The sequence below is a fragment of the Phalacrocorax aristotelis genome, chromosome 2 (genome assembly GCF_949628215.1).
Source record: "Phalacrocorax aristotelis chromosome 2, bGulAri2.1, whole genome shotgun sequence".
NCBI classification, from domain to species: domain Eukaryota; kingdom Metazoa; phylum Chordata; class Aves; order Suliformes; family Phalacrocoracidae; genus Phalacrocorax; species Phalacrocorax aristotelis.
In genome coordinates this window covers 141,365,433-141,391,219 of record NC_134277.1, presented here as the reverse complement: position 1 = coordinate 141,391,219, position 25,787 = coordinate 141,365,433, and the positions used below count along the sequence as shown (strand labels likewise).

Here is a 25,787-nt window from a genome sequence, read left to right as displayed (position 1 = left end):
TGCGTCTATTATGCCTTATTTTGGAAGAAAGTTAGGAACTGGGTACACTGCGGTTTTTGAGGTCTTGAACTATTTATGGGATTGTGTGCTAGGCCCTAGATATTACTTGCAGGCTTTAAGTGTTGGATGGGAAATGAAGTAACAGAGCAGGGGGAGAATGATCTTAGAAAGCTTGAACTGCTAGAATGAAAATATGAAAAGGCAGTTGCTCAATTTGAATTAGTTACAGAAATCACAAACATCATGTGACTGGCTTTTGCTTTTACTCCATGGTAAAGGCTAATTAAAAATTAGCATTATTGAAAGTATTCACACATTCAAAGTTATTTTGAGATGTTTCATTTGTAAAGCAGTTGGATCAGTACAGCAAAGCATCATGAAGTGAGCAGATCTCTACAAGAAGTGGAATGTGGGAAATAAAATACTCTGCCCTGATTGAATGCTCTGGTTGCAGTCAATAAATTTACAGATAATATAAGGCAAAGCACTAATATGTTGTTTAATCTTTGAAATACTTTGCTTGAAATCTGGTCCTCGTCATCATCCCAGCTACAGAGATACCCTATTTACCATGGGACCAACGAGTGAGTTTTGCTAAAATAACTCATGTATTAAATCATAATATTTTCAAGAGTTGTGACTGCCTGTTAAACAGGAAAGGTGGGAAAAGCCTGCCTTTTCCTTAGTTTGTTTTCTGTGAATATCTAATCATTATCACCATATCTGCATTGGTGCTCTAGGAAAGATTAGTAATGATGTCCTCGATTCTGATATTGATTCTTCATTAACAAAGTAACAGTAATTTTAGTATGCATGAGGGTTTTGTTAGAATTAATTTTCCTATGGTATTTTAACCAAACACGTGTGGGCATTCTTGTTCATAAGAATTGGGGTTTGGGTGATCTAAGGTGTGATAGGTAAGAGGGTTTGACACAGCTTGTCATTAAATCACTTGCTCAGGTTCAGCCTAGGTGATAGTCATGGGAAGATGGTAACTGCCTGGCAGATGTTGGGTGGCATTTATGATGCGATGTTTGTGCATTCAGTTCCTAGTGGAGAAGTGTTGAAAAACATCATTATTTGTTGGCAGTCAAAACAGAGAGGAGCTGGATAATGAACTAGCATATGGAGTGAAACAGTATCTCAGCATTAGACATGGTCCCTTCAGCTCAAGGTTACAGCATACTGATGAGAGTGTGGCCCAGATTCACTGAAGCTGTTGTAAGTCTGAACTTAGTGTGTTAAATCCCTCAGCTGTGAACCTCTTGAGCGTAGTGCTCATGTTGACCTGCCTCTTTGCATTGCTAATGAACTTGGGCACGGTGCTGTGTATTATGGTAGTGCATCTCCTGGGTTTGAAGTTGGCTTGCACCTAAAGGGTTCAACATCACAGGCCTGAGGGACCTTCAGTCACTGACACTGAAGAGCTGGAAGAAGACTTAAGTTAAAGTAGAATGCAGGTGGGGCCTCCTAGGAGGTTTGCTGGCATTGAGTGGGGATGTTTAAGGATCGCCTCTGTAGGCTTCTCTTCTAATGGGTGAAAAGTCCAAGTTTGGGCTGGTGATTCATGTCTGCACTTGTAGGTTAAACAAGCCTGGTACTGCTTTCTGGCACAGAGGCCAACTGGCATTGAATGACCCTGACCTTACTGTCGATCTCTTTTTTCCCTAAAACAGAGTGGCTGCTTGCAAACTGCATATTGAAAATTGTCCCAGGCCCATGTTAACTCTTGAGCCAAGTGTAGGAATTGCTTGGGACAGGGTTACTCTGAGCACGAACTGTGCCAGGGATTGTTGTAACAATTGGAGGGTGAAGACTATTGAATAATATATTGTATGATATATCGGTACACCTGCAACCAAATAGCCAGAGGATACAGTCTGACATTACAAAGTGACCTTCAGCAACACCTACCTCTCTCTACTTGTTCCTGTCCCCATGTCACAGTGGATACTATACCATCCTCTGGACTGGCACAGCTGTGTGCGTGCCATTTTGATCCAGCCTGAAGAAGAAGATGTGCTGGGCAGTTTTTCAGTTGAATCAATTCCCTGATCTGCTTCATCATCTGGCCGCATGCACAAACTGAGCTCATATGTATCAAAAAGCAGGATGGCACACTGCAGGTCAACTTGCAGGTGGCAAAACTCAGGCCAACAAGTGCCATAAGCCAGTATTGTTGTTGAACATATTGCAAGGCTAAGCCACACCTCGAGTGAGTCTAGAAAGTAGTCTTTATTCTGTATAACATGCAGATTGAACAGATTAGCAAGTGTAAAAAGGATTCAGTTCCTGTGTAGGCTTCCCCTGACTTCTTAGAATCACTTTTGATTTCCTACTGGCCAAATTACTTTAAAAATAATAGCTACGATAGTTTAAATCCATGTACTTTTACAGATATTTTATACCGAGTGCAGTGAACAATGATGTTGTCTTCCATACGTGTGGAAGGCACAACAAAACCTGAATGCAGGGGGGTTTTTTGGCATAGTCTTTTCCATAACATTCAGGTATAGTAGAGTGTATTTTGCCTACCAAACATTAGAAATGAAATGACTAGTGGGATTATCTCTGAAGAAATACTTTTCTAGAAAAGATGGGCTGCAGTCCACTGTGTCTTTTCTGGAATGGGTGGGGACTGTGCAAACTGGAATGAACTGCACAGGGAGAAACATTGAATAAATTGCAAATCAAATAGAACTGAAGGTACAATCCGTAACATACTTCATAGTGTGAAGTGTCTCAGAAAATCAACCTGTTAAGTACAATACCAGATGGAAACGATTGGTAGAGTTACAAGAAAATGAGACTCATGTCTGTAACACAGGAGGCTCAGTGTATCTTGATAGGCAGCTTGGAAAACCACAGACCCCATAGCATATATTCCATGGAAGAGTTTCTGTCCAAATGGCTTAATGGAAAAAGCAAATATGACCTGTTGTGTTTGTGTAGAGAAAGCTATCAAATTCTAATAAGTAATCATCATGAAAAGGACAAAGAGGGAAGTGCTTTCACGTACTCTTTAGAGAAGGAGTATAAAATATTTTGGCTGTGGCAAAAGCAGAAAAAATGTAGTCCACAGAGGATTGTCTTCCCCATTTCATTTCTATCACTGATGCAAAAAGAGAAATTAAAAAGCATAGTAGTGTTAACTTTTTTGGTTTATCCAGCTATGTTTCAGGTAATTTTTAGTTTGGAGAGAAACACTTCCTACAGCCAAGAGGCCGTGAGTAGGAAGGTTGGATTTTACTGTGGTGGACATTTGGGACAGGTATCACACTACTGAATTTAGCAAAGTTATTTTGGATGCTCATCCTTGTAACTGGGAGCAAAATCCAATCAGTAAATGTGAAGATAAAATGAATAACATTTAGATACTGCAAAGGCTTATTATGTTTCTTCATGATTTTTTTGTCTGTTGTCAGAATACTGTCAAAGAACTGTGCATGTTGCTAACTTAGCAATAATTTTGGAAAAGTTTCATGATAAAGGAGGCTAAACACCACTACAGGTTGCCTAGAGAAGTTGTGGCATTTCCATCTCTGGAAATTTTTTGAAACTGAATTGTACGAAGACCTGAGCCATGTGATCTAACTTCAAAGTTAGCCTGGTCCAGCTTCTGGTTAGAGCAGGTAACCTCCAGAGGTCCCTTCTGTCCTGAATTATTCTGACATTCTCTGCCATTATTCTAATTTTTTTCTGAAATCCTGGGAATATTTGCATAGAGTCCTACCACAGAAAAGGTTGTCAGTGTTATCAGTGCTGCTCAGTATGCTCCTTTGCATGGGCAGATGAAGAAATAGAAAACTAATTATATGGTACTTTTCATACATCACTATGTGGGAATGTCAGGGTGGGTTGCATCAGCATCTTAAAACATGGATTGTATCTTTACTTTGATGACCAGCTAGCTCAATACCAATGCTGTCAATTCATCAGCCAGAAATCTTAGAGGAAAGGTCCCCATGTTTCTGATGATCACCCAAAGTATGGTCATGAAAAAGTGTGGTTTATCCTTGTATTTATTTAAAGTAGAGATAAGAAATATTAAAGCTATTAAATAGAGCACCGGAGACAGTGCGTTTGAAGTACCGAGTACTGCTTTGCTCATCCATGTTTAAGAAATATTAATCGAAAGAGGTGCTGAAAGAGCTACTAGGATGACCAAGAAAAACCTTGTTTAGCACAGCTGAACACAATCTAAGACAGTTATGGTTCCTCCCAGTGAATGTTTTGGGAGTAAACACTTGGGAAAGACAACAGTCCATATATATCCAATCTGGAACTCTGTATAAATTGTCCATAAAGAAATATAGCTGTAAATTAGAAGGCACTTTCTTACCTACTTGTCCTACTTGTAGCGCTAAAGAAAAAAAAAAACCACCCAAAGCTCTAACTTGTTTTCCAACTGATCATTTTCTATGATCATTTTTGAACAAAACTGAATGCTGTGGGTGCCTTCACTAACAGAGTACTGGATTTCAGTAGTTCACCAAGTCCTTCCTAGTCATATGTTCCATATGGACAAAGTTTCACTGTGAAGTGGAGCAGCTTTCTGAGATATTTATAGCTAGGAAATGCATTCGCAAGGATTACCATAACTTTCTGACTATAATTTTACTTGTAGAAAAATTAATACTGAGTATTTTCACCAAAATCAGGATTTCAGGAGAACCAAAAACATAATCCTGAATTTCACAGGCTTTTTCCTTTTTGTTGAAGAGAATATGAAATTCATGCTGAAGGTCCAGACTGAAAGGAGAGAGATGAAGGAAAAGGGGCACATTTCAAATATAACATTAACCTTTGTTTTTCAGTGCCTGTGCTCTCAACACAATGCGGTGAAATTATCAAAACATTTCCACAGCATCATATTTTCTTGTTTGTTTTTTGGGGTTGCTGCTCTTTTTGTTCTGTATATTGTAGAAGTGCAGTATTTAACAGTCTAGGAGTAAGTAAGTGTGCAGTTTCTCAGAGGATCCCCACTTGCACATCTTTGACAGGACTTTTCGATGTCACCCCCTGGCCCTAGCTGTTGCATCATGTCCCACTGGTAGGGACAGGATGTGACTCAAGCATTCCTGTCATCAAAAACATCAATAGAAAAATAAAATACTTCTACAGTACCAAATACTTCTAGCAATTAGCTCATCTCCAGGGGGGCAGAAAAGAGAAACGTATAGTATTTGTAGGTTGTCAAGGAACCCGTGAACATTTTCTTCAGTAAGTAAATAGGAAGAGTTTGGAAACAGATTACAGCAGGTGTCAAAGGTTGTGGAATAAGGGCATGGTAATACGGGCTGTCTCCACCGCATACATCACTGACTGAAGTGATTTATTTAGGTGGAGTTTCCCTTCTCCACCTATGTATTTATTTATTGAACAGCATATGTAAAATCAATCATTTCCCAAGAGTTATTTTAACCTAGCTTAGCGCATTTTGAGAGCAATTCACATGGGTGTGCAGCACAAAGTACTACTGAAACCTTCGGCATAAAATTACTTGGATCTTGGAAGTGCACACCAGTATGGGGGACACTGAAAGAGCTTCGTTCCCAGTAAATCTTGGAATAGGTCGATATATTGGCTAGAGTGGGTTATAGTTGGGTAAACACCTGGAGTGGAAAGTGATCAGGGCACATGTATTTGTATGGATTATTGGTCACTAACATATCACAGGAACATATCAACTAAGGCTGCCATTTGATCGTAGTGTGGGATGCTGGCCTCGGCAGTAGCCTTACCTCATTCTTTTCCATGTTTCACCTCATTAAATCTCTGCACTTTTCCTAACCCAAAAGAAGGAAGACTTGTCTAGGACTGCTTGCGCATTTGATGCATCAAAATATGAATGTCTTGTCCAAGGTTATATCCAAAACGTGGCTGAGGAAAAGGTATCTGGTCCTCGTCTATTACCCTAACCGTAAATGCATTTGTCATCTTCCATTGGTCCCTTGCCTCATTTACTACACTTCATACAGCTTGATCAATGAGTCTTATCATCCATATTTACTTAACTACTGAAAGAGTAAGGGGCTTCTGAGCAGCATACATTATCATAAAATGATAAAAAATCATAAAGTTCTGTATTCTGGTATATATGCTAGGAGCAGACAACTTTATATTTATTCCTTGACTTTTCAAGGCCTGTCTTTGAACTTGCTAGTATCTGTAGCTGTATCAAAAATACAGGTGGGTACCTAAAATTTTTTCCTATGATATTTCTCTGGAGAAAAACAATAAAAAATAAAGCACTAGCACACCATGGAGTGAGCTGTCAGTGAGTCCATCTGCCACACTCTGTACCCCTTTTATTGTAAGGAAAAAAAATTACGATTAGAAAATGAGCATTAAATTAGCATTGTGTTTCCGCCACACCTTTGGATTTTGCACCAAAAGAACTAACTTAATGTATATCTTCATTTCATGCATGTTTCACTCAAATGTTAGTTGCAGTAATTTTGTTTCAATAATTTAGTGTCCTCTATTCTGCGTATGCAAAATCCCTTTGCTGAATTCTTAGAACTTGACATAATCAGATCTTTTTCTTGGATCTAGGAAAAGTATGTCTGTCATAAGGACTGCATTGCTACTGAAAGTGAAGTTGTGTCTCTTTTGAGGAAATGAACTATGGAAAAACAAGCCATAGGGAGGGCGTGTCGCTTTTTATTTTGTTCTTTGTTTCTCTATCTATCTATCTACAAAATGAGACATTCAGAAGAACAATGCACTCCAAATGTGAGACAAACCTCTAGGTTGTGAGGAACTGAAAAATGACTCTGAAAAAGAAATGCATTGACTGTTTTTCACTCTGCATGCTATGTATAATAAATGTGTCCTTTCTGGTATGTTAGAGAATGGAATCAATCGGAGCGAGAAATGTTAATAGAGAACTATTCAGGTAGTTTACAAATACCCTCCCTCATCTGTCCCGAGCAATGCCTGCCCTGTCTGTTGGGATCCCACCGCCACGGGAGGCGGGGGATTTTCTTTGCTGATGCTGCAGATCAGGACTTTCCCTCTGGAGATGCACTTGAACTAGGACTGAGTCACTGGTCGCCTAATGGTGCATGGCTGAAGTTCCGTGTCCTGTATCGCATGCACACTGTATCACCACACTAGGTGACCCGCACAGAGACATTACTTCAGCAAGGGAAGACAGAATGGGTGTCGGGTTACATAGGACCTTTGTGATCAGAGCAGTGCTCATATAAACAGTTTGTGAGGAAACAGGCATAGCTAAAAGTTAGTTTTCTGTTTAATTCTGTTTAATTTTGTATGCTTTGAATTCCAGAAACTGAAATTACTTTGTGCATGGGTTATAAATACTTAACATGCATTTTTAATGAATAAGAAATTGACTTTAAGGTTCAGTAGTAGATTCAGTTACTTTTCAGGTACTTTTTAAAATTGTTTCTCATTATATTTGTAAATTTAATTTTAAAATCTTTAAAAAGAAATTAATATAGGCCATCAGAGAATCATCTCTAGTAGATAACACTTATGAGTGTTTTTCACTTCTTTTGCACCATTAGACAAGGATCTCAGAGGTTTTGATGAATACCAAAGTCTTGCAAGGAAAAAAGATTTCCCAAGGAAGGTCATAGAATAATTTTATGGAAGATTCAGAAATAGAAAACAGTTCCATGCTTTATCTGCTCTAATTGAATAGTTTTCCAGATGGTAGACTATTTTCCTCAGCAGTCTCTCCAGCTTTCATATGTTTCCTACAAGAGGTAGCGTACTTAAAAGACTATCCTATGGAATAAAGTTTTGGAAAAGAATTATGCTGGGAGCAATCCTTGTTTCTTTGAATAAATTGCCCTAATACATGTCTTTCGCTATTTAAATTGCTTATAATTTATTGTTCAAAATCTGTAACTTATTGTTCAAAATAAGACTGTTACTGAAACCGACTGACTTTATTCATTGAAACATCAACAGAGCACTGAAATAAAATCAAAAGGTCTCAGAAACTCATTACCATCACTCTGATGGCAAAGTGATTGGAAAAATACAGCATTTGAGTTACCTGACAAATTTATATGCCTAAAGAGAAGGTGTGAAGTAAAGCCTAGCTAGTCTTTGTTATGTAGTGAAGATTGCAGTATTTGTGAATGATACCAGACATTCACCTGTAAGGCAGCAAGTCTATGCCTGAAGTCAGGAGTAAGATGCCATTATTTTACATGTTTTAATACACTACGTGCATACACACGTCCCTTTTCTATGAGCCTTCAGAAAGGGAAAAGAAAAAGATGTAGTTTGTCTGGAAAAATAAAGATAAATATTAAAGTTAGCTCCTCTATCCTATTATCTTAACAGAAACACGGGTCTCATCACTGGCTGTAGCCCAGTTTGTCTTTTGAAGGTAAAATTGTGTCTTCTAAAATGCCTTCAAGACATGATTACACCTTTAGTTCTGAGGTCCATAAACCATTACTCTGGGTGCTCATAAATATGCATTTCCTTTACACTTTTAAGTAAGCTGCTATTGCTGTCATTCACTTTTAGTTAAGACCTGTCAGGTGGTATTTCTGTTGAAGGAAAGAAGTTTAAATTATGGGCGAACTGAAGATATGTAGTTCTTAGGAGTGCTAAAATTATGAGTGAGTTGGAGAGATTATTCCTCACTAGTAATGTTAGGATCCCAAGGGATAACGGTGATGTGTACGAGAGATGTTCCCTTCTCCACTAATTCCATTAAAAGCCTCTGATTTCTGTATTGCTGGAGTGAGACTCCAAAAACCTGCTTTTCCATCTTACATAATCACTTTCACAGTATCCTGTGATATCCACCTCTGCTAAGACTGTCAGTGCATTGACTCCTGGAGTGACAGTGATATATAGGTCTGACAAAGCATCCTTTGCAATATGCTTCATTGAAGTGAGAACTGCAAATGCTGACAATATTACTGGAAACCTTTTACTTAGGCAGAATTAATAAATTACAACTTGTATTTTGGGATGGTCTTGTAATATACAGCTGGTCCAGAATGATATGACTTACTAGTACAGAATTACTGCATCTTGGCAGACAGCATCCAATTTATTTTCAATTCTGAGAAAAGCATTATCCACTGGATAAGACACTGGATCAGGAGTTAAGGCATTCAGGGTCACGGCTGTGCCTTTCTACTGGTGCCTGACCTCATGCAAGTCTCTTCACTCAGATGTCTTTTGTTCCTTCTGCCACTCTTTCCCTTTCCAGGCTGTGCTGCTGTCCTTGGGGTGTGATGTGGCTGCGATTGTATATATGGTGTCCCCCTCAGCTGTTGCAGCTTCTCTGCTCCTAGGTGAACACCATGAATCCCATACTTGGACTAAATCCTTAAATTTAGCCTGTCACCCACAAGTTCTAGCTCCAGTCCAGCCTTTGATTCAGACTTGGGAAGCTTTTCTTTAGCAAGTTGTGACCAGTGGTGAATTAACAGTGAGTCAATCTGAAGCAAAGAATGTTTTTAAACTTGGCAGCAAGGGCACAGGCTAATGTTAAAAGGGCTTTCAGCTCAACAAGGCAGGCATTAGCGAGAAGTGACCCTAGCTTCTCCTGAGCTGCGCTGTCTCTGAAGCTCTGTCCCTGGCTCATCACGCAACTTTGTCATTGTTCTTTGTTTGCCACAAGGCTTTTTTTGTTTTTCATAAAATCAGATATATGATTTAATGCTGGGTGATGTACTGATACCATTCAAATACTGCCTTCCTATTGTGTGTGAGAACAGAAAACTCAGAAACTGTTAGATACAATGTAGTATCTGCAGTAGAAGTCCTGTACTGTGTTTCATATGGCCTTGTCCATCTCCTGAGTTGCTCTGGTTTTCTGTGCCACCCCCAAGACCTTGCTGTTCCAGCTAGACAAGAGGAAGCTGTGGATGACAGGTTGTGTCCTTCCCTTCCTGGCCTAGCTGTCCCCATCCCTCCTCTAAGCAAAGTCCCACAGCAGAACAGCTGGTCAGGTTTGGTTAGGGAGGTCTGTGTCTCCTGGGAGGGTGCCTGTGGAGGAGCAGGGGCACAGGAGGGAGAAGGGATGACACCAGGTCCATGTGGTGCCACAGTCCCACTTCTTCTGTGACCTCGCTTTTCGTGTTCTGTTTAAGGTCAAAAGAAAGTAATTTGTGTAAGACAATGGGAGAAATTTCTGTCTATGCAGTTATGAGGTTAAGAACAGAGAAGATGTTTTGTGGAACATCTGTTACATGGATATGCCTTATTGTGGGCAACTGAATTGGATGACCTGGTCATCAGTCTCTATATTTTCCTTTATTGTCTTTAAGTGCTCTCAGTGGAGAACTATTGGTAGTACTTTTCTACCTTCCTGCCTAAGCACAGGCTAGCTTTTATTGGAGCTAACCTCTAGTAATTATAAAGCCAACATCACAATAACAAGCAAACAGATGGGACATATAATATTCATAACTTATTGAATGCAGCTTCCTCATCCTTCACAATAAGCTCTTCAGGACAGGGACAGGTATCATCTTGTACGCACCTACAGTGCACCAATAAGGTAAGCAACAGCCAGCATGATTTATCAAATCAATTCAGTTTTCTTCTCTGACAGAGTAGCAAACCTTATCAATGGGGATGAGGAAGAGGTGCCATATGCCTTGACCTTGTCAAGGCTTTTTGACAATGTATTCTGGTAAACAAACTAGAGAGGCATGAATATGAAGCTACTGCAAGATGGGTACCAAATTGGTATGAAAGCTGTTCTCGGTAGTTATTAATGGTTTATTGTCTGTTTGTAAAGGTGTAACGAGGGATCCATAGTGGTCTGTCTTGGACCCAATATTTTAATTGCAAGTGGGATAAAGAATTCAGTTTGCAAATCATACCAGTATGGGAGGCAGTAGAGACATAAGAGTTTAAGATTAAAATTCAAACTAAATTTGAGAAATCAATGAAATATATTGGAAACATAGAATATAATCCAACAAGGAAAACGACAAGACTCTTAACTTTGGTATAAAAATGAACTGAAGACTGAATATGGGTAGGAAATGCTTAGGCAATAATTTTGGGGAAAGGGTTTGTAACAGTGAGCAAAGTCACAGGCAGACTGTGATTGAATGTGTAAGGAGTGTAAGCATAAAAGATACCAATAAGGCCTCAGATGAAGTACTGTATTCAATTTTGTACTAAGGTCAGAAAAAAACTCCAGAGGAGAGCAAGAGGAGCCCAGAAAGCAAAGACTGAAGGACTGGTTCCGTCTGGAGAGCAAAAGGCTTGAGACATGTAATGGCAGTCATTGAATATATAAAAGCCTTGCAAAGAAGAAAGGAATAAATCAACTGTCCTCCAAGTCAGTGGTGGATATGACAAAAAGTAATGTGCTAAGATGTCGATAAGGGAGATTTGAGTTAGATATTGGACATGAGGAAACTTCATGCCAAACCTAGTGAAGTGCTGGGAGAAGGGTAGTGAGGCTGTGCCATCTCCATTTTTAAGGACCTGTTCTTCTCTGACTCTGTAGTCCCTGTGTGGAACATGGTTCCTGGATGTGTCCTCCAGGTTGGGATCTGTGACAACAATGTAATCACCTCTCCTTCTCTTGTCTTTGCTACTTAACTTCTGTCTGGTGGATCCACTCCTGGCCAGCTTTCTCCCCTATGAAGTGAGCTATGAGTACACCTTCAAACAGGATATATTGAAAAAAGTCTGAGGCCTCTAGGGCTGGAAATGGCAAAGACCAGAAGAGCATGCTTAGGGCTTGCGGAGCTCTGGGACAATGGCACTGCACGCTACCTCCATCTTCCTAGAAAGCTCTGACCATAAGTCTGTTTCCACTTATTTTGGAGTATATCACATTTTCCTCTATTTGCAGCCAACAAAGTTAATAAAATCAGTGTAAGCCAAATTGGAGCTGGGTGCCGTCTGTCTCAGGAAGGCATAAAGACTCCTTGTGTGCTGTGTGTCCATCTTACCACACGTTACGCTGCCTTTTTCACACTTCTCATCATCAAAGAAATAGTACGATAGTCTCCATTGTCCAAAAATAATCTAATCAAATGTTTCATAAAAATATGGCTTTTAATTGCATTAATGGTGTGTACTTCACTCCTAAGCAGTAGTATTTTTGTTTTGCTTTTCTCATTTTCGGAATTTATACTAAAACATGGTTGTTTATATGAAAGTGCAACTGCTAGTAGTTGTTTCATAGCAAAATAATAAAAATGTCTAAAAATGTGCTCAAAAATGTGCTGCATATGCACATTAATGCATGTATATATTATGTACGTGGAGAAGAAAAGAAGCGAAACACCCACCCAGTGATCTGTTTCAAATTAATTGTGTTAATTTTTTTCAAGAAAGGTATTTAATGTTTTCATAGTTGTCGATTTGAGTAGGAAACGTTAAAGAGATTGTTGGAAATGTTAATTGAAGAACTGCCATTATGAGTGTTGAAGTTATTCCTTTTACGTGGAGCTATTACTTTTTAATGGCCATAAGCGTGCACCTATTGGGCCTGAGCAAAAGATTGTAAAAGATGATTTAGCATTGAAAGGCATGAAAAAGGACTGCCCATCAAATAGTATCTAGTAAGCATCAAAATTTTTAGTGCTATTCTTCAGATCTTTTCTTATGGTCTTGCAGTTACTTGAGTATATTCTACAGGTATTGAAAACAATGAAATTACCTGAATAATTAGCTGATTTGAAGTGTTGATGTTATTTTTTGTTTTGTACATTATTGATAATCAGTTTTCTGAATTTCGTTTCTTAATTGCTTATATAGATTTTTTTAAATACTCCTTAAAAGTATCAAAAAAGGTGCTAATTTAAATACTTTCCTAGTTACTCATTATAATCAACGTATGCCTAATACAAATTTTAGATGTAAAGCATTTCTTTAATGAAATGCTGCTTTTCATGGCAACTCACAGCAAATTCTGAGGGATTTTCTAAGGGAATCTGTTTCCAGTCAGAATATTATATTTAACATATTACTATACTTCTGTTTTGGAATCACAGAAAGATAGCAATAACTAAATGGGTAAATTTTGGTACACTTAAGGATGCTTTATATTTAGGGTTGTTTTTAATCTTACATGCAGCATAAAAGGAACTTATTCATTTTAATGCATCCTTCTTGTTGGCTTAAAGCTGAAATATAGTTGCTTGAAAATTAATTTACCCCTCATGAATGACTGGTTGGATTATCTTTGTAGCATTAAATGTCAACCCTGTGCTCAGAGCACATTGTGTCTACAGTAAAAAGTTGTCCCTGAGCACTTAATGTTGTGTTAAATGATGATGTGTCCTTTGCAAATGTATTATTAGTGTCAAGCTGTTCCGTCTCTCAAGATTGAAAAATGGTCAGTGATTTGAGCTGCCATTAAACCTGAATAAAAAAGAGAGAGGCTGTGGGGGGTTTTCATGCCTTTTCTGAGTACAGACATACTCTTGAGTACGTATAAGACATATCAAAATGTTTCTGTTAACCTAGGACTCCAAAAACTCCATTTGGAATCACAGCAATTAAAATAAGAAAATCTTACCTCTGCTTCTCAGGAAAAGAATGGTCATTGACTGCATCTGTGTGACACTAAGAGCACAAAACCTAGTAATAACTGCTTGAGAACTTGGTCTTGTTTCTGTATACTTGAGCTAGATTTCTGGTGCCAATTCTCAAAAGTAGATTATAACACTGTTACTGGTGTGTGATTTGCTGTCTGATTTTAACTGAGGTTAGGCCTAGAATTCCTTTGGAATTTTGTTTCTCTGAGGTTCCTCTAACATCCTAATTAAATAGTTACTTCTAGTTTTAGAGTTATACTGTTATAGCTGAGGCATGCATGTTTAAGACATGTGTAAGTTGAGTTTCACTGGTCTGAAATTCTGTTTCTCAGTGAATATACAGTGACTGGTTTAAAATCTCTCAAAGATATGTAATCATATACTTCTGTACACGCAACTTAGAAGCTAGGTGCCTATGTACCTTTATGGCTCTGCGTGATGTTACAAAGCACTTGAGAAAACACTGCTTTCCCCATGCCAGACATGTAACTTCCTGGCATTAACACAGGCACTTGAAGAAAAAATTCTTCCACTGTGCATAAGATGATAGAGCCCAGTTTTGAGGAGTCCCAGGGCATGTAGGAAAAAAATATATATTCCCTCCTATTAAAAAACAAACTACTGCAAAGTTATGGAATTGTTGAAAGTACAAACTGATTTGAACTTTTTAGTCCATTGGCTTGATGTTTATGGACCCTACTGAATTCCTTTGGTGCACTTTACATTACTACATTTACATTAAGGTATTTCAGACAACATGATTCCATGGCCAAATTCTCCCTGTGCCGTCAGCCATTTAGCTGGTCCCGAGGAATTGTTCCCTGATGACTGGAAAAAGGCAAATGCCATGCCCATCTCCAAGAAAACTAGAAGGACATGGACATACCAGAGTGAGTCTAGTGAAGGGCCAAGATGACTGTCTAGAACAGAGGATGTACAAGGAGAAGCTGAGAGAACTGGTTTGTTCAGCTTTAAGAAGAGAGGGCTCAGCTGAGATGTTGTTGCTGTCTATAAATATTTAAGAGGAGACTACAGACAGGGCAAAGCCTAACTTTTCTCAAAGGTAGACAATGGTAGGACAAGAGGCAAGTTAGAACATGGAAGTTCCAATTAGGTAGGACAAAAATGTTTTTACCAGAAGGATGGTCAAATGTTGGAAAAGTTTGCTCAGAGAGGTTGTGGAATCTCCACCTTTGGAAATACTCAGAACTCAGCTAGACAAGCTCAGCTAGACTAGCTCCATGAGCAACTGAAGCTAACTTTCAGGTTGGATCCAGTTTAGAAGTTGGCTCTGTCGTGAGTGGAGGGTTGGACCAGACGTCCTCCAGAAACCTGTTCTAACTTAAACTGTCCTATGAGTCTGTAGCTTAAAGTGCCAGGGACCATAGCTGGCACACAAGAACGGTTCTGAAGAAGCAGTGTGATAATTATGGTATGTATTCACACTAGTGGCTCTGTAGTACAGACATAGCTAACTGGCTTGGGAACTGCCACGGCATAGCTGAGCAAGGGTGGAATTTGCTGGGAACCACCAGCTAGGGTGTGATATTTAGATGCATTTTACAGTCCCTTCATGGCTCTGTGATGCTCTCCCTATAGTGCTAGTAATACTTAAAGATAATTACTTCAAAGGTAATTTGCCCATGTCCACAAATATCCGAGAGTCCAGATAAAATCATGTAGGAAACCGATTCTCCTTCTCCACTTGTTCTTTAGATCTAGTTTCCTCGGTTCAGATTCATTCTGCTTAACCTTAGAGGTGAAACCAACTCATCTGACTTGGGTGCTGAACAACCCTAGGCTCTCTCTGTTGTTGATAACAGTAAAGTAGGCGCTGCCAGAGAGCACTTTAGGATATCCTAGACTGCTGTCACTCTTTGGAGAAGTCTCTCTATGGGAAGTAAAGAGAGACGTAAACAAACAGTCACCTCACACCGAGGTTAGGTGCAATGGCTGCGGCCTTCGATGTCTCGCACAGAAAGAGGTTGTGGAGGATAGTGTGACTGAGCCTTCCTCTATCTTGGAACTTTGCCCCTGCCAGTGAGATCTAACTTTTCCCTTCCCCCTGTTACAGATGGGAAAAGGAGGGGATGCTCGAAGTCAGACTGTGGAAACCCTAAAAAGACCAGAGGACCATTTTCTTGTTCTGTGTTTGTTCTGTAGGATTTTGTGGGAAGGTTCCTGGAACCTTTGCTAATTCAGATCAATAATCATAATAAGAACATTGATTTCAGCTTAACTAGGTGTGTGATTTCAGACTTCCAGTTTGACAGTAAAGCTTGCCACAGCCTGTCTCTAGCTTCTAACTAGCTATGTATACATTTTATTTTAGGTTTCAGCATCAGTTACGTTAATTCACTTTAGTTAAACTACTAATGGTAACTAAAATTTACCCAGTAGTTGTAGTTTTATTACAACTTAAACAATACTTCAGTGTATGAAATGGATTATTACTGTATGGAAAATGTCTTACCGATGTTTTGATTATGACTATAACACCAGCACAGAAAGATTTGGGACAGCAGTTTGTTGGTTGTTATGAATTATAGTGAGAGTGCTGAAAGGAATTTTAAATCTGTAGTGTTGATTAGCGAATTTTACTATCTGTCAGGTTTTTTGGCATGCTGTAAATAACTCATCCTCAAATAATTTGTCTGAGTAATTAAATTTAGATTGTACATTTCTCATTTCAAATATTTTGACTCTTATCTATTTGCTTTTCCATTGTGGCTTAATTGGTGTGGTCTATATAAACGGACAATAAATTTATATACCTTTGTTATAAAGATCAGTCAGTGAATAGAACTTGGTATTCATCCCAGACAGAATTATGATTGAATGTATTTGCAAGATTAAAGCACTGAATTTACTTTTTTCTAATTAAAGGCAATTAAAGATTTGCAGACACAAATAAAAGACAATGAATTAAGGAATAAGTGTAGGAGCAAGTCCATTTGCAGGTGAAAAGAAGTGCCTTTGAAGCAGAACCAGCTGTATTTTCATTGAAAGAATAACAGTTTAGGAAGCTTTTCTGCATGTGCTTGCTTGATAGCATAATGTACTCATAAGCAGCTTATGCAGTACAGTATTCAGAAAATAGCAGTGCATTAATTTTTAAAGTAGCAAATGCAGGCAAAGAGCAATGCTGCCACATGATGATAATGAAGGTGGATATTGTAAAGTCTATTGAGAGAAAAGAAATCCGGGAGCTCCTGAAATGTGAACATTTATAAAACAATAACTAGATATTCATATGATAATAAGATTGGACAGCAGCATCAACAAAGACCAAAGATGCAGTCCTGTTTCTGGTAAAGCCTGATGAATTGAAAAGCAGAGAGTCAGTCTTCAGTCTGTTATTCAATTCCAGTAATGAGCTATTGTTAGAATGAAAGCGTAAATATCTAGAAGTGTTGGGAATCAATTTTTTTTTCTCATGAAGTTATTCTATAGATTTGTTCAGGTTGTATCTTAAACTACAGCACCTTTAAAAACAATCTTAAATGTAGTCAGTTTTCTTAAATATAGGGTTCAGCATGTCTCAGTTACGTGTATAACAGAGCTTGGTATGTATGCAAAAGTACAATGTAATGCATGCTACCTGGTAATGGCACAGTATTTCTTTAGATGGAAAAAAAAAAATGGTCACCCAGAACTTAATGAACTTGTCTAGTTCATATGTATTATTTAAAGTTATTCAGTAATCCTGGTGTCGCTGGAGGTTCAGTTAAAAAGAACACTGAATATACCAGATCAGGTTGTCTCTAGTCTGTTATTAAAATTATTGAATAGAAGATATATGGGATCTCAATTTCCCTAGTGAGTAGAGATAAGTCACAAAAATTCTTGTGAACCCTGTAGATTTTTAATCCTAGTTACACGAGGAGAAACAAACTCATGTTGCATATTGTATGAATCCCTAATACTCACTCCAAGGGAGGCACTTTGGCATTTTTCACAATACAGCTGTGTTTAGTAGCTCAAAAAGTACCTATATTTCACCTTTACCATCACCCTTTGCTAATTCTAGGGCTAGTGAAATTGTCTTCATTTCTACCTGTGGAAAGTTTTCAGAACAGGGTCTGTAAACAGGGCACGACTCAGTTCAGCTGCTGCTGAGGTCACTCTGCCACCAAAGGAGCAGCAAAAATTGTGCAAGAAGGATCGAAGGAAGGGGCAGGGTGAAAGGTGAGGTCTGGAGAGCTTCCAAAGGTCAAAGGCAACTTCAGGCACTAAAGTGGAAAGGTGGATGGTCTTTGCACCTGGTCTTGGGAGGGACTGGCAGGAGGCAAGGCAAGCAGGGAGATGATGGCTGTAGTCAGTAAGAAAAGTTGCCTTATCGTGGTGTAGATCTTGGGCCTTAAAAATGGAAAGAAAGTGATGGACTTGGGAAAAGCTGTAAAGAAAGAAGTGGCAAATTTGTAAAAAAATAAAGGAAAATTGGGATAGTTATTAAAAAATGTTAAGGAAAGCTGACAGTGGAGTTTGAAAGAAGAGATGAGATGAAGATTTTATAACTATAATGAGAAGTAGAAGAGGAAAGGATTTTGCTTAAGTAATACAAAATTTGAGCTGGAAGTTTTCCAGTTCTTTTTGGCTTGTTCTTCTTGCCTTCCTAAATTCCCTCAGGAAAACTCAGTGTCCGTCTTGAATAGACATTGGGTAAAGCAGACAAATGGGGCTTTGTCTGATGAGTCCGTCTTAACTGGCTTTGACGGTCTGTTCCTGGGAAGAAGAAACAGCTTAAGCTGATGACTCTGACAGACAAATATACAAGAAAGCTTGCAGGAAAAGTGAGATAAAACTAGAAGACATTGGGAGTGTGAATGTACATATTCCAACTGGTTGAATTTGCAGACCCAAAAGGACATAGGGAGCCTGTATTATTTATTTCTGCTTGTTTTCCAGGTGGTAGTGATCAGTGTTCACATGGTAGGGGCTTTGCGTTTCATAGTTCTTTATAGTCCTGTAGTGCAGATGTCTTTCCCAAGGCCTCAGAAAGTTCAGATGCTTTGAGAGTCTTTTAGTACAATTGCTGAATCTGGTTTTCATTACAAAAGACTCCACAGATGCCCTTTCTAAACTTTTGCACTTGGCGGACTCAGACTGTTTCCCTACCATATATTTTTTTCTTTTTTTCCTTTTGGCTATCGCATTTAGCAAGGAGAGTGGTAAATTAATGGCAGGTGCATAGATTTGGAGAACTACCAGCTCTGGAGTCATTATTAAAATAGCCTATTTGTTATATATGGGGGGTTAGTTGTTCATATCAGATTTAATATAAATCTGGAAGTATTCTCTAGATAAGTAGAATCCAGTCTTAGCCATAGCCACAATACTGGAATAAATAGTACCAGAGTGCTTGAAACTGAGGGAAAGAACACCAATAAGCTTTTCCTTTTCTAGGAATAGACTGGGTCCTACCGATAGATCTAGTTCATAGGCTGGGTCTCCTGTGAAATGTTTACCCCTGTTCGTGTCACCTTCACAGTTGAGCCCTGGAGAGCAAGAGGGAGACGGGGAAATGGGAGGAAAGGGAGGCGGGTTTCAGTTGCTGACTGTTTCCTGTGTCTTACTGGCCTTACAAAGCTTTCTAGTTTTCATTATCTAATGCCATTGCATCACCGGAAGGGAAACCTCTGACTATCCTGCTTTATTTACCACAGACAGGAGAGCAGCAAACCTGAATTATGAGAACTGAAATTGAACTTAGTCCTTGTCAGTCATATACTTCTAAACAAAGGTATCTGTCATGCTTAAAACATCTCAGATGGATAAATTTCTATAGTTTGTTCACAAGTAAGAACAGCTGCATCACTTTATTGAAAGTTGGCTCCCCACAAACAAACAAAAAAATTCAAGGCTGGGGTACATGTCTGCCAAATTTTGGCCTGGAGTGAATTTTTATGAGTTACAAACTCCTGCAATTTTTAATGGAAATTCTGACAGCCCTTTAACTATTTCATAGCAGAAGTAGACTACAGTACTTTAGGGAGAAGAAACACATTTTCTTTCTGGCTGGCTTCATCTCATGACTTAGCCATTTTGGTGGTTCACAGAATTCTTTCCCTAACTGTTCAAAAAAATTACTGTACTCCTGATGCATCCTATTATTGGATATCATTGACTTCTGAAAAATAATGGTGCAGTGGTCCTGTCCTGCAAATGAGATGCATCAGCTGGATTAAGATAGTGGAGCATCAGACATAAATAGTCATCTTTTCTTCACTCTCTCCTCTAAGAAGGTTCCATGGATGTATGTGGGATTTTTGGTTTATTTTCCAATAGACATGGTTTCAGTTGGTTTTTCCTTTTTTCTCTTAGTATTTTCTAAGTTATTTCAGGTCTTTTATGAATAATATCTGACCAAAGGATAATACGGAGACCTTCACAATGCATAATCCCTAGGGTTGAGGAGAGATTATACAATGAAAGCACATCTGAAATGCGAGTTCAGCAACCACAATATGCTACAGAGAGGAGGTCTGTATTGCATATGAGCAGAGTGATAGAAAGAGTGGACAAAGGTAGAGGTGTGTTTCCATGAATCCAGTGTATCACTGGAGAAGACCTTTCACTTCCAGTTCACGTTTCAGAATTTCACCACTGCACTATAATATCCCAGTTTTGAAGGTGACCATAAAATGAGAAGCTTGCACTATTGGTTATGAATGTAAGACCACATCTGGTTGAGCAAATGGGAGTGTTGCATGCAGAAAACTACTGGACACAGTTTTAGAGAAAAGGTTACATTATTTTAATGTAACAGTGATGACAGCTAAATGTAAAACTAGGTAAAAATAGTGGTAAAAAATGGCCAACGATTTCAGCTTTAAGCATTGTAGCTCAGCTTTGGAAAAAGGCAAAAAAAGACAAAAAGGCGTGTACACGTTAGGGGAAAAACGGAAAGGACTTTTCTGAGAAGCCAAAGCAGCTGTCCTGAGACTCTACCCCTCTGAGCAGTTTCTTCACAGATTCCTCTTTTCCTTCTTCTCCTTTTGTGGCTGTATTTGTACCTTACTTCTGTTGACTTAAAGAAGCTGTGGTCAATAGTACATAATACAGCAGTAACGGGCCCTTCAGATAGCAAAAATATCCCTGAGATAAGTGTTTTATGCTTTATTATCAAGTTGAGATAAATGATTTATGCAATTTCTAAATACTTGCATGCCCTCCTCTGAACTCAGTTCATATGGACTCAAAGTAACCAAGCACTTGGCAGCACTCTGTGACTGTAAGGGATAGTCCCTGTAACTTTTAAAAAGTCCATATAAGACACTTATAGGAGATTTTGTGTAACATGTTTCTACAAGCAGATGGTGTGAAGCAATGGTTTTATTAGCGCTTACTTGGACTGACTTTCATGTCTCTCAGTTCTGCTACTTGCAAATAGTGTTCCGGTGCAGAATGATGAAACATTTACACTCACCACAATGTCTTGTATTACACATTTATATATGCATTAGAGATGACTAATCAACAAAAATTGTAACGAAAATTTTGGTTTGATTGAAATGTGAGGCAAAAACGTCATCCACCTTTAATCTACTTATTTGCTGTCTGATGCTTACTGAACAATTTAATAATCATTGTACTAGTGGATGGCTGTCCGTACGTGTATTTTGATGTCTCTCTGGAGTAATACGTCTGCGCTGATTTGTCACCTCTTGCTTGTTGCTGTCATTGTCTGTGTTAAGGACAGTTGTTCCCTGCGTCAGGCTCCTGTGTTATAGAGTACCTCCTGCTTAAAGTGCTGGACTGTGGGATGTTTTCACAATGTTAGATCTGACTTTTCAACTGACGTAACTGCAAACATTCTTTATCTTCTTTTTGCATAATTTTCATTAAATGTACTTTTCTACTTTAGGAAAACAAGATTATAAGAAAACCAGGCCTATGTTAAGAGCTACAAGATTAAAAGCAGAGGCCAAGAAAACTGCACTAGGCGTAAAGGTAGAGATCTTTTTGATAGCTTATACCACCTTTGTGTATATGTTGTTTCTTTTCCCCATAGATGTACTGTGTGAATATTGATTTCTGAGAGATATTATGACACTTCAAAATCTAAATGGAATGCCAGAATCTAAAATATTTATGAGGGATTGCTTTTACTTAACCCTAAAATAACTAGAATAGTTGAAATGCTAAAAGATTTTAAGTAGTCCATGTCCTTGTTATGATGCATACTTACTTTAAGGTCAATAAAGTACTGTATGGTTAGAAAATTGATCTTTTCAGGGAGCCTCTCTACACACAGAACAAATGCTTTAATGATTTCATGTAGATATAAAAATTACAATAAACATCTTCCTTCTTCCTCTTCCTATCTTATACCCAGGAGTAATTTAAAGACTGGGTTTGTTAAGTATTGTAAATTCTGAGCATTATTATCTTCTCTCAACATCCTTGTGTACTGCCTCTGACTCGGAAAAAGAAGGCTTAACTAACAGCAAAACACATGGAAAGGTAGTGAACTTTTTTTCTGAAATGTCCCTTTTTCAGGCAGGTATGAAGTATAATACTGACTGTTTGATCACGGCTGTGAATAGGAGCAAGGAGGACAATTAGGAATATTTTGTGCTCTCTACTACCCAGTGTGCCATCAAAATGGGATTTATCTGAATGTACGTTGTTTATTTAAGTTGCATCTGGTATTTTTCCCTCAAACATATTTTTGAATCAAATTGGTATACAGTTAGCTTAGCAGCAAGGGTAAAACCTGAGCAAAATAAAAAAGTGGATCAAATACCTGGGTGTTCTAGTGAAAGAAACTTCAGAAATGTTAAAAGGAGAACATTTTCTTGTTTCTGGCAGATGAGAAATCAATTTTTTCAAGTTATAGCTTATAGCAAATGCCAAGGTATTACTACCAAGCTGTAACAGCTGTTGAGCTGCCAGATGATGTATTTGGTTGTCTTCCAGAATTTGCTATTATAATCACGAAACAGTGCTTTCTTTTTGCTCCTGATTGCTGATCTCGATCAAGCATTACCGTGCGATGCAGTATGTTTTCACAACATAATCTCCTCAGTTAGTGCTGTGTGTCAGGTTTTAATGAGAAAAAGTAGATTGCCTTTTTTGTTTAAAGGATAGATTATTAACCTTTTGAGTTCAATGTTTTTTCCTCCTTTCTTATTAAATTTTACTTTTTCTTTTCATTTTACTCTCAATGACGTGACCTTTTAAAAGTGATGTTCTACTTTGAGACTTGTAGTGTACAGCCTAGTTCTTTTAAAATGTGCAAGTTTTTTGCATGTCTTTCACAAGTGAGAAAAATATGAACCTTGGTCCTTCAAAACCTGTTCTCTTTCTTTATTTTCTTAAGTAATTCTTACATAAAAATGTGGGAGGATAGAAAAACATGTGTAATCACGCGTATAATGAAGAATCAAGTATTAGTGAGTAAAGAAATCAAGAACAGTTTATTCTGTACAAATGTGTTCCTGCATGTTACAGCAAACCAGCTGACTTCTAGATAAGAACGAGTTTTGCCATCAAGGCACACACGTCCTCTCCAGGTCGTGGGATGTTGTGATTTTGGATTCTGCTAGTTGCAGTGTGCAATGTCTCAGGTTTGCAATTCTGCCTCTGCCTTAAAAAAAAAGAAAGAAATTCTTTAAAATGTCTTCTGGCTGTAATATTTTTTGCATGCCTGTACCTTAAAATATGACTGTAGATCATCCCCCAAAAGATCACAGTCATTTGCTTTGCTTCCTAATTGCTGAGAAAAGCTGACAGAGCTGAAGTAAAAGGGAAGGCAAGTTGGGCACCTTTCCCTCCAGGGATATGCTTGCGAGGAAAGGAAAGCAGGGCCTTCGTATGCACCTTTCTCACTGAGCCTGCTTAATGCCAACAACCTCAGGCTTACTAAATGTTACAATACTTCTACCAGGATATGGGCAATCCCTGTAGAATAAAACTCTTCACTTCTACTGTCAGACCCTGCAGTGCTCAGCACGGAAACAAGGCATATTTAATGTCTCAGGGTAAACTTGCACCTCTTGCGTCTCCCAGTGACAACTCTTCACCCTGCTCTATCCCTCCAGTTCAGCAGAGCTTCACCATGGGCAGTGGCTACGCCTGGAGTGTCTGCAGGGAAATGGCCCTCCCTACCCCAGGAGAGGCTGCTTAGTTGTGAAGCCCTAACCTCTCCCCTCAGGCAGGGCTTGTTTTTCTCAGTCCATTGTTAAGCTCCTCCAGCTGTCCAAGAGCAATCTTCTTACCTTCATCCTCCACACCTATCCCAGATACTCCTCTGCTGTCTTCTGGATAAATTTTGAAATAAGAATTTCTTGAAGTCTCCTGCTTAGTGGGACAGCAAGGTGTTAAACTGCTCCTCGTGTCTGTGGCTGTCAGAAGAGTCAGCAGGGTTGAGGCCCCATCAGGTGATGTACATTCATGAAACTGTTTTGAGGCTTGAGTGTGCATTCCTTTAATTGTTTCCTAATATTCAGAGCTTTTGAGTGTGCCTCAGATTTTCCTTCAGGAAGGTATCATCACAGTTGTCACTTCATACTAACAAAGTTTTCTGATGGTGATAGGCAACATGATTCACCTTCCAAAGGCTGGGATTTTAACCTTTCTATATGATGTAGGCCCTGATTCTGTGCTGTGACAGTTGATCAACTTCAGTTTGTGTTGAGGAATGTCATGGTTTTGGCTGGGATAGAGTTAATTTTCTTCACTGTAGCTGGTATAGTGGTGTCACTACAGTGCGATGTAATAAGTAAGCATTAAATAGAAATGTCCAAAGTTTTTGTAAGTCTTTGAGAAAACACAGACATATGTGTATTTACCATATATTTTATTTTTTTTTCCAGGTTTCATTACATGATGCAGTATGCAGCATTTCAAATTATATTAACATTTTCTTATAAAAAGCTACGTTACAGTTAATAAAAATATTGTAGAGGAAGGATATCCTTATCATATATGTAAAAGTACAAGCTCTCTGGGAAAGGAATATTTTTATAATTCTGTGGAATAACTAACAGAATAAGTACCGTACTGCCACTTAGAACAGGGTTTTTAGTGCTCATTGTTACCTCTAGAGTTGTTTTGCACTAGTATCCTGAAGAGCTTATATTCCTGGCTGTAAACTAAGGCTTGATGTAGTATTTAGGGGAAAAAAACAAGAAGACTGGAAAACAGTGAAGGAATTTTAGTCCTTAATTTCTATGAAGACAATGAAATTCAACTGTTGCGTATTTCACCATGAGAGCTGACAACATTCGCTTAAAAAAAAAAGGCCCTATAAATGACATAAAACTTTTCAGAACCAATCCCCTGGAGATCCTTCACATTTCATCGCTGGCATACTAATTAGCTTGTCTTGTCAAACTTTGATTGCCTTGTCATTTTAATGCAGGGTTTAAAGTAACAAAGTTTCTTTCAGTCACTGGCATTTAGTACTTTTTAATTTCCCCAAAGAGAGATTTTATCTGTGTTGATAATGTCAGAGAAGCAGCTAAGCACTAATAACTATCAAAAGTTAGTTCAAGCAGGGTGACCATGACAGTATTTGGTGTGTAATATTTGCTCTTTAAACATGTTTAAAAGTTAAATATTGTAGCAGAGCTATTGTGCTGGCTCTGTTTGTATATGTGACACGAATGCAGACAGTGCAAAAATATATGGTGTCTCTTGGAAAAGCAGGACCCCTGTCTCGAGAAACAACTCGGAGAGAAAGCAGTGTGCTGTATGTCTCCTGGTGTTTGGATAAGACAAAATTCTTTGTAGCGGTACCAAAAAGGGAGCCTCTGAACCTTCTCCGTGTGGTTGCTTTGTTGCCCCCTGTGGGGGGCTCATGCTGGTGCAAGCCCACCTGCTCGTCCTTACCAGGTGGAGCAGCAAGGGGTCTGCACCATCGGTGCTAACTCTGCTCTCAGTGGGTGAGGAAGAGGTGCCAGCGGGAGGGCGGCAGGCAAAAAATGCATTGAGGAATGTGAAGCTCAGCCCCAGATAGCTGGGGTTTGGTATGCAGAGGCCAAAAGTAATGGGAGCTTTTGGGGAGAGATTGTTTTCACAGGCTGCGAGAATTAATCCATGGGATAGATGATGAAGTTTTCTCTCTTGTTGAAAGGTAGGCGCAAATCTGAACAGTAGTATTTTACACCCACTTGCAAAGACATAATCGACTGCAGAATACCACTCCATAGAGAATTATTAGCAGCATACTACATGGATTGAGCTAAGGAAAAATTGTTTCCTAAAAAAGTGAGAGCTTACTGTCTGTCATTCTTTTGCATATCTACTTAATCTATTGTGTAG

General features: G+C 38.7%; 1 protein-coding gene across 5 annotated transcripts in view; it reads left to right on the top strand.

Annotated features, from left to right (window-relative positions):
* The window catches only part of TRIQK (triple QxxK/R motif containing), a 63,409-nt gene that overhangs the window by 26,811 nt on the left and 10,811 nt on the right, over positions 1-25,787 (top strand). For all 5 annotated transcript variants that reach the window (XM_075085389.1, XM_075085385.1, XM_075085387.1 and 2 more), the window contains one exon: positions 21,385-21,470. In XM_075085389.1, coding sequence (XP_074941490.1) covers positions 21,385-21,470 — 86 coding nt within the window. The remainder of the gene's footprint in view (positions 1-21,384; positions 21,471-25,787) is intronic.